Source organism: Musca domestica, unplaced genomic scaffold (assembly GCF_030504385.1).
Source record: "Musca domestica strain aabys unplaced genomic scaffold, Musca_domestica.polishedcontigs.V.1.1 2, whole genome shotgun sequence".
Taxonomy (NCBI): Eukaryota; Metazoa; Arthropoda; class Insecta; order Diptera; family Muscidae; genus Musca; species Musca domestica.
In genome coordinates this window covers 23,843,138-23,853,225 of record NW_026712249.1, presented here as the reverse complement: position 1 = coordinate 23,853,225, position 10,088 = coordinate 23,843,138, and the positions used below count along the sequence as shown (strand labels likewise).

The window sequence follows — 10,088 nt, the reverse complement described above, 5'->3', positions numbered from 1 at the left end:
TATTTTCTACCGGAATTATTTCAAATTTCGTATTTGAAGTTCGTAATGGGTACTACAGCCTGTGACAGAAAATTGTGTAAACATGTCCGCGCCTTCGTATGGGCCATATATTGCGGAATTGTTTAAAATTTCGTAATGGGTACTACAGCCCATGGCCAAAAATTTCATATGCAGGCTCAGTTCTTCGTATAGCCACCATATTTTTGGTGATTTTAGGAACACTATCCACCCGAATTATTTAAAATTTCGTAGTTGAAGCTTCAAATGTCTACGGAAAATTGTCTATGTACGTTTGCTTCTTCAAATAGCCCACATATAAAGGCACCTCCATTTATTCAGTATTTTGATGATATGAGCGATATAGCGGTTTTCCTTTGAGCGGTACTTTTTGACGAACTTTTTTTTTTTGCAATTTTTCAAGTTCCTTCAAAATGTTGGGGCGTTGTGAAAAATCGGCCCGGGCGAACTTACTGCTTTTTAATACTCAAAATTCACAATTTGTTCAGTTTGAGATTTTTTTTAATCAAAACTTCGTACTACTTCCTACTAAATTTTCAGACTTTCCAGGATTTAATTATTATTCGAGTTTGTCCTTTTTCGAAAAGAATAATAAGGAAATCCATATCTTTTCCACCAAAAAGTCTTTAAAATCTTTCATTTTACAGAGGAGGATATTGGTAAAACAATTGCATAATTGACCCACATCCATTTTTTTTGCCCAAAACTACTTCTAAGTCTTCATTTGTAAACCCTAGAAATAAAAAGTGACCTCTGATACGCACAGGAAATAAATTTAGTACTATTAGGTATTTTCGTACAAATATAGTACACGTTTCCAAAAATCCCAATCCCAGATACCAATAGGTAACTCAATATCGAATTTGATGATTCCAAAATCACCACCATATCTCAATTCCAGATATCAACAGAGACCTCAATATCAGATTTGAGGATACCAGCTCTATCCCTTCACCCTCTAGCAAATTTAGTCCCATTTAGTACTTTTCGTACAAATGTGGGACGGATTTCTAAATCACCACTAAATCTCAAACACAGATACCACCAATAATCTAAATATTAAATTTTAGAATTTTATCTCATTCAATACAAATATAGTACTATTTACTACTTTTCGTACAGTTATAGTACACATTTTGTGAAATCACATTCATATGTCCCGGGTACACATGAACAGCGACACTAATACCAAATTTCAGATTTCAAAATTCAAAATTGAGGATTCCAGCTCTATCCCTTCATACAGTACAACAATTAGTACCATTTACTTATTTTCGAACAATGGTAGTGCACATTTTCAAATTTAAATATTTATTAAATATTTATTAAAATTTACTTAAAAAGTTTTCATACAAAAATATAGATTTTTTTGAAATTCTGTTAGAAATTCTGATCTGAAAATTCCTTCAGGCTTTTTTTGAAATACTCGAAATTTTAAATTTCAAAACATTCAATTACCAACTACTCCATTAATTATCAACTACTGAGAGATAATTGAAAATTATTCATCATAACCAGCCTAAAATATGGCAAGTTCACGTCAAACTGTCACTATTATTATTGTCACATGTTATCAATTTGATGTCGTCGTTTATTGTTTTGTATCGCAAATTGACATCTGACAGATACCCACAAAAAAAAAAGAGAGAGAAAAACTACAAAAAAGTTACGGCCTAGCAACTGGTATTAGAATGTAGAAGATAGATAAAGACTTTCCCATTGAACACTTTTTAGTAACAGAGGAATGTTTTTATTTTTGAAGTCCTATGGAATAAGTGAACGAGAAGAGAGAAAATACTCTGCTGTTTTAATCGTCCTCATTGTTATTATAATTTCTGTTTTTATTAAGTTAACTGTAAAACCTTGAACAGGAAATGTGTCTATTTTGTTTCATTTCCATTCTCTTGGCAACAAATACAAAGTGTTTTTGCAGTGGATTTGCGCATGTACAGGACACGTTGTCAGTATAACTTCAAAAATGTTAAGGTTGCCACTTTGTGATGTTAATTGACAGTGTCAGATATTACGTTTTGCAGGTGATTGTGACATTTTGAATATGGTTACCATACAATTACGAAATTTAAACTTAAGTTGATATGGGAAGGCAATACATCTAGAGACAAATGGGTAAAAGAAATGGTGATAAAAAGATCCCCACCTCTAGTTTAAAAAAAAATTATAATTGTTTTAATAATTGAGGCTATTAGTATATTGTAATTTAATGGATGTTTTGTTTAGTTAACAAAAGAATATGCACTTTTAGTTTGAACCACTCCTTCTAGTATTAATTTGCAACTGAGTGAGCAATATTGGGCCATTTCTACTGGTACTCTCCACAAAAGTTCAAATTAACAAGTAGAAAAAGCAGCGAAGTTCGGCCAGGCCCAACTTTTTATACCCTCCATTATTCGGAAGGAACTTAAAAGTTAAAAAAAATCGCCGAAAGCTATACAAAGACGTGTGCTGCATAAGCAATATTTTGTCATAGGCTGTAGTAAATTTGAAAAAATTCTGGTGAATAATGTCACTAAAAGCATCAAAATACCGGATATAGAGAGGTATCGTTATAAGGAGGCTATACAAAGACGCGGACCTGCATAGCCAATTTTCCGTCACCGGCTGTAGACGGATATTTCATAGAATTTTATGCTGTTCAAGAATATATATACTTTGGTGGGGTCTAAAATGTATATTTCAAGGTGGAATGACAAATGGAATGACGAACTTAATATATCTTTCATACTATGGTGGAGGGTATAAAAACGCAAAGAACGTAAAAAATAATAGATTTGGGTTCCAAAATACGTAGCTCTCTTAGGACATGAAATGATTCTCAGTTTCTCTCTAAAATTTTTATTTCTCAATATTACAACGACAAAAAGATGGGCTCACTTTTTACACTAAAGTTTAACATTTTAAGATCAAAATATGTCTCAAATGAAAGGAATGTAGAAGTCGAGAAAATCCAAATTTGGAACATTTAAATCAGATTTATGTCAGGTGCGAAAATGGAAAATATTGACCCATTCTTTTTATACCCTCCACCATACTATGGAGGGTATATTAACTTTGTCATTCCGTTTGTAACTCCTCGAAATACTCATGTCAGACCCAACAAAGTATATATATTCTTGATCTGTCTGTCTATCTATCTGTCTGTCCGTCTGTCTGTTGTAATCACGCTATCGCACGAATAGAGATAGAAGGCTAAAATTTTGCACATGTTTATTTTTCTAGTAGGCAGGTTAAGTTCGTAAATGGGCCACGTAGGTCCACGTCTTCGTATAACTCCCATATAACGGCACCTCCCGATATTCGGTATTTTGATGATTTTAGCGACATTATTCACCGGAATTGTTTCAAATTTGGTATTTGAAGTTCGAAAGGGATACTTCAGCCTAAGACAGAAAATTTACTGTGCAGGTCCACGTCTTCGTATAGCCCCCATATAACGGTACCTCTCAATATTCGGTATTTTGATGATTTTATCGTCATTGTTTACCGGAATTGTTTCAAATTACGTTTTTTGAATATCTAATGGGATCTACAGTCTGTGACAGAAAATTGTCTATGCAGGTCCAGGTCTTCGTTTAGGCCCCATATATCAGTACCTCCCTATATTCGGTATTTTGACGATTTTAGGTGCAATACTCACCGAAATTGTTTGAGATGTCGTATTTGAAGATCGTAATAGATTCTACAGCCTATGACAGAAAATTGTCTTTGCAGGTCCAGGTCTTCGTATAGCTCCGATATAACGATACCTCCCTATATACGGTATTTTAATGATTTTAGCTACATTATTCAACGTTTATTTCAAGTTTCGAATTCGAATATGGTAACGGCTTATGACAAACAATGCCCATGTAGACCCCAATATAACGGCTATATTCGGTATTTTTAAAACTTTAACAGAATTTTTAACAGATTATATTTTTTGAAAATTTTCAAATTCGTTTCAAATGGTGGAGGGTATTCAAAGTTCGGCCTTACTACTTTTTAACTTGTTCTTCCCTCGGCCACTAATGGTCAAAATTTCACTTTCTATTGGAAAAAGGGCACGATCTAGAATGCTCAAATTTGGAATGAGAGTCACTAATAGAAGGTAGGTTATATATAAAAAAAGTTTTTTTTTTGGAAATTCGAACCTTAAGGTTACAAAAAGTTGTAAAATTTCATTAAACTTTTAAAATGGTACCGCTTGGTATTGTTCTTGGCAAAAAGTTCTAAATAGTTCTATATTTGGTATTTGTTGAACAGATAGTGTTTGAAATCTGAAATTTGGTATTAAGACCGATGTTTATGTGTAGCTACGACATATGGAGGTAGTTTCGGAAATGTGTACTATAATTGTACGATAAGTACTAAATGGTACTATATTTGGTATTGGGTGAAGGATACAATTCTAAAATTTAATATTTGTATTCCTGGTGGTATCTGTGTTTGAAATTCCGTGTTGCTTTGGAAATGCCTCCTATTTGTGTGAATTTGATATTGAGTTTTCTGTAGGTATCTGCGATTGAGATATGGAGGTGGTTTTGAAAATCGGTACTATAATTGCACAAAAAGTACTAAATTAAGTATTGTGTGAAGGGTTAGAGTTGGAGTCCCGAAATTGGATATTGAGGTCTCTGTTGGTATCTGGGATTGAGATACGGATGTGTTTTTGGAAATGTGTACAATAATTGTACGAAAAGTACTTAATGTTACTCAATTTAGTATTGAGTGGAGGCACTTAATGAATCAGAAGAGGATCAGGGGAGGAACTAAATGAAAGTAATACCTATTTGAAGCATCATTACTGCATGTTTTTGAGATTTAAAGTAAAGTAAAGGAAAAAAAGTGATGCATGAACTAGGTTCTTAATTTTTTACTAAGTCCATTTTGTTTTTGGATGCCATCTACATTTAATTGAAAGTAGTCAGTAGTTTGGCATTGAACCCATAGCTTTGTTATGAAAAGCTTTTGGTAAGCTTTTGAAAACATTAAGTTTACTTAATACTGCCAACACGTACGTACTTAACAAAACAATATCGGCATTTTTATTAGTTCAAACTATAATACCTAACGTATCTTTTTCGCATTTGATTTTAGTTTGGTATTAATATTTGGAAGTTAGAGCTTGAAAAAATCGCAGATGAATTTCTCATTCGAATCTTAAGAACTTGTGGTGTGGAAAGAATCGTTGGTTCAAAAATGGATCATACTGGTCCACTTTCGGGTGTCTTTCATGAATATTTCGAGGAGTTAGAGGGTATAATAATACTAAAATGTGAAAACTGCTTGAAATCGGGGTTGACCCTTATATACGGACTGTAAGGATTAAGCCCGATTTCAAGCAGTTTTCACGTTTTAGTATTATTATACCCTCTAACTCCTCGAAATATTCATGATGGACCCTACAAGTATATATTTTATGAATCAGGGTGAAATTCTAAGACGCTTTAGGGATGTCTGTCTGTATGTCTGTCTGTGTGTATTTCTATCCATCAGCCTGTCTGCCTGTTGTAATCACGCTATCTTTTGAACAAATTGAGATAGAAGACTAAAATTTTCCACACATGTGTATTTTGCCCCTAGGTAGGTTAAGTTCGTAAATGAGCCATGTCGGCCAATGTTTTCATATAGCCCCATACAACGGTACTTTCCAATTTAGCGACATTTTTTACCGGAATTGTCTCAAATTTCGTATTTGAAGATATTAATGGGTACTACAGCCTATGAAAAAAATTACTTATGCAGGTCCGTGTCTTCGTATAGGTCCCAAATATTTTGACCTACCAAGATTCATTATTTTGTTAAGATTAAGAATTTAGCCAGATTTTTCCTCGGATTTTTTTTAAATTTCGTATTTGAAGTATTTGAACCTATGACGAAAAATTGTCTACGTCTTCCACGTCTACGTCTTTATACAGTTCACATATAACGGTACCTCTCTTTATTCGGTATTTTGATGATTATGGAGACCGGAATTTTATTATTTGAGGTTTAATTTAGCCCGAATTATTCGTAGATTTTTTTTTTAATTTTTCCAGTTTCTTCCAAATGGTGGAGGGTATTAAAAGTTTGGCCCGACCGAACTAAAGTGCCTTTTTTACTTGTCCTTTGATTTTCTAATGTTTTAAAGGAGATACAATCAAAATTTTGTAATTTCTCCATATCATCACACAGGGATCTCTTTAGGGTATTTAAAGGATTTCAAATATCCTGTTTATTAAAAAGGCAATGTCTCAAAATATATAATTACTGATGATAAATTGAATTTTCTCTAGTCTCATTTAAAAATCTTCATCACTGTGGGTTTCCGGTTTGACAGCAGTCTTGGGACGGACTTGCAACTCTCCGGTGATTTTCGAAATGCTAATACTGTCCATGGAGTTCAAATCAACTGAAAAGTGAAAAAGAAAGCAAATAAATAAAAGATATTTTCCATTCCATCGCCAACATACAATCATCATCTCCAAGGTCATCATTGTTACCCACAACCGCTCCACCGGCAGCATTTGTGCTAATGCCCAAAAGTTCGGCCATATCAAAGTCGCTATCCGAACTACCAAAGGAACTATCATTTTCAACATCTTGACTCGCTGATTCGGCTGAGTTATCATTTCTGGCAGCAGCGGCGGCATTCATGAGGGCCGTACCCTTACGCCCACGACCAGTTGTGGGACGCATACGTGATGTGGCGGTGCCAGGTCTTTTATTGGATGCCGTTGAAGTTTTTGCATTTCTCTGCATCTCATCTGGTATGTCATTTTCCAAGCCAGAGTTGCCCTCTAAACGTGGCTCATCATCATCCAAATCTTCATCATCATCGGCCAGCAGGCCTTCCGGTATGAAAGGCATTGAATTTTCATTGGCCTTTTGCAACAGCGGCGATGAAATGGGCGAGGAGCGTTTGGTACGGGCCTCAAATTGGGCTCGCAAGGCATCGCGTATGTGCAGGCGCAGAAAGTACTGCTGGAAAAGGTTCTTCAGTTCCTTTTCATATTCCTCGAATTCCTGCATGTGAGCCGGGCGAATTTTCTGCAAAGCCTCCAAACGCTGCTTGGTTCTTTCCAACTCGGCCTTTTTCCTTTGCAACTTTGAGTGCAGGGCATTCAGCTCCACTCGGGCATTTTCCAATTGAGCTCTGTTCGCTTGCAACTTAACCTGGGCAGAGGCTACGGCATTCTTCAAAGTTCTCTCCACCGAAGCCAGCTCCATGGGCCTATTGGCCTGGGCCAAACGAGCCTCTTTGTTATTCATCTCTTTCTGCAGTAGTTCATAGAGCACCGCTCCTCGTTGAGTTAAATCCGAGGAGAGTTCTCTGGCACGACGTAAATCTTCAATTTTATCCCCAATATCCACTTGATTAAGGCTACGATAATTATCCTCCTCTTCATCGCCATCCTCATTGGACGCTGGGGTTATCAGTAAACGGGTGATTTTTTGTAATTCTCCAGCTGTCACAGCTGAGGCAGCATATAGCTTGCGAGGATTCAATTTGATGGCAGATTTGGTAACAAAGAACTCCGTGGCGGAGCGTATCAACAGAACTCGATCATCTTGGTTGGTAATACCTCCAGGTAGAATGGCTCCAGGTTCCAAGAGCCCTGCAAGCCACTGCAGAACATCAGCCACAACATAAAAGGAGGCCAAACAGCCGAAATTTGAGGAAAGGGCCTGCAGGGGAAACGTCTGGGGATAGCCCAACAATTTCAAATGCTCAGCCAAATCTAGGGGGAGCGCAATTTTTATTATTAACCAAAAATTGCAATTTTAAAATACTCTCACTCACCCCTAACCTCCTTAAAGGACATTTTCAAGTATTTTTGTGATTTGCTTTCCTTAAATTGACCACGTCTCTCGAATACGTTCTAAGCAAATAAGACCTTTGCGTTTCATTTCTTCGATTGTCCAGCAATTCCTTTCTTGTGCCTTTGTACACCACCCTTGGTTGCTACCGGTTACCAGGCAACCACCGTTGTCCTGAGCACCGCATTGTAATCGGTTTAGAGGGTTGGTGGCATGTCTGGAGCAACTGGTGGCACTTTGTTAGCTCGACAAGGAGGGGTGGGAGGGGTGGGTTTATTAGAGAGAGAGCTTAGAATGTTGTGAGTTGTGTAAATGTTACCGTTCGATATCAAACATGTTTAAGTACTTCACGGCCTGTCGATTTAGGTCGTAAAAATGTTTTTTGTGTTGGGAAAATTTAACTTCCCTGAAACACGTGTTGGATTGTGTAGGAATAATTGGTTTGGGGGAGGTTCGATGAACAAGGTTTTACAAAAATCTCCCAAAAATTAGACGAAGGTTCTCATACCTCTTATTTGAGCTCGGAAAATCTTGCAAATTATGAAAGCAGAGCAAAAAAAATTGAAGACACATTTGTCTGCGTTTTGAAAGTTTACATCGCAAAGCCAAACTTATCTCTCTTGATTATTTTTTTAAATTTTCGAATTAAGATCCAAGGAATCTTGGAATCCTTGTATTTTAGGGATATGGTGTCATGGGTAATATTATTGATAGCAACACGAATTTTTTTTGGTCGAAAACTTTAACCCTAGAGAGCCTTTTGGGTCTTTTAATGCTTAAAAAGTCGAAATATTCTATTAAAGAATTTAGTATTTACAGGGTGAGATAAAAAACTGCAACAAAGTCAAGTGCCATAATTTTTAATTTTTTTTTAAAATTTTTTTGAATGAAAGCAAAAAAAAAAAAAAATCGGAAATAGCATCAAATTTTATAATAAGTTTCGATTTGTTCGAATTGGTCACCTTTAGCACTTCAAGCGGTCAATCAAACAATCAAACGCTGCCCGAATGTTGCTCTACGGTATTTTGGCCCATTCCCGGCGAAGCGCTTGCTTGAGGTAATCGATATTTTGGTATTTTTTAGTGCAAACCTTGCTTTCCAAAATACTCAAGATACAATGGTCCAACGGATTGATATCCGGAGATTTTGGTGGCCATTTTGCGCTGAAAATGAATCGAGGAACCTCATTTTGTAACCATTCTTGGGTGGCGCGTTCTGAGTGCGATGGTGCTGAGTCCTGTTGGATTGTCGAAGGTATGCGGCCAAAATGTTTGTGTGCCCAAGGCTTTAATACACCCTTCAGAATATTTTTGCAATAATCGGAATATACGGCATTTATTCTGATGCCACGGTCGATTAATACAAGCGGAGAACAACTATCGGCAGTTATGGCGGCCCACACTATCACCATGGCCGGCGCTTGAGTTCTGGTGGCCAACCGAAGATGCAGATTTTCAGCTGAGCTCTTTAGTAAATTAACACGATAATTTTGTTTGTTTACAAACTGCTGGACAATGAATGTTTTCTCATCGGAGAAAACCAAATTCGGCAGTTTACCACTTTCAGCCAAGCGAAGCAACTCTTTAGCTCTTTTGAGTCTATTTTCTTTCAGTCGCGGTGTAAGTTCTTATACTTTTTGGAATTTCAATGGCTATACCCCGAGCTCGTTTTTCAATATCTGCCGAATTGCCGAATATTGCGATATGTTGCGCTCACGAGCCATTTTTCAGCCACTGTGAAGGGGGATTTTGATCAATTCGCTTCTTTACTTTTCAAACCAATTCTGCTGATGTTGCTGTTTTTTTTTCGTACATTTCCTTGACGTCGGGCTACGCTACCAGTATCACGGTAACAAGCGATCGTACGAGACGCAAAAGTTTTATTCACATTTAAATGCTGGAATGCTCCAGCGATAGTCACTTGTGGTTCTCCAGCCAAATATAAAGAAATCACACTATCACGCTTGAATTCCATAGCGAATAACTTTTTTTCTGGAAAATTCCCAACAAAATGCTTTTGTACGCCTGTAAACCATATAATGAGCTGTCACTGGAATTATTTTAACAGCTGTCGGACGAGTGGCTTTGAAATGACAGTAGTCTGAAGTTGGTTGCAGTTTTTTCATTTCACCCTGTATATATAGGAAAAGTTCCCCCGGTCAAAAAGAAAAAAAAACAAACTTATTATTTGAGCAATTGTGGTTTTACGTTGGGCGCCATATTTTTTTTAATTTTTCCCCAAGTTCGAAAAGATTGAAAATTTTATCATCTCAG

At 36.5% G+C, this 10,088-nt stretch overlaps 1 protein-coding gene across 1 annotated transcript; it reads right to left on the bottom strand.

Moving 5' to 3' along the window:
• Positions 1-6,215: 6,215 nt before the first annotated feature.
• Positions 6,216-7,951, bottom strand: LOC101895657 (clusterin-associated protein 1 homolog). The gene is made up of 3 exons (XM_005181957.3): positions 7,799-7,951; positions 6,468-7,736; positions 6,216-6,406 (listed from the first exon to the last, which is right to left on the bottom strand). The coding sequence occupies exons 1-3, from the start codon at positions 7,818-7,820 to the stop codon at positions 6,297-6,299; spliced, it is 1,401 nt and encodes a 466-aa protein (XP_005182014.1). The 5' UTR covers positions 7,821-7,951; the 3' UTR covers positions 6,216-6,296.
• Between the last annotated feature and the right edge of the window lie 2,137 nt (positions 7,952-10,088).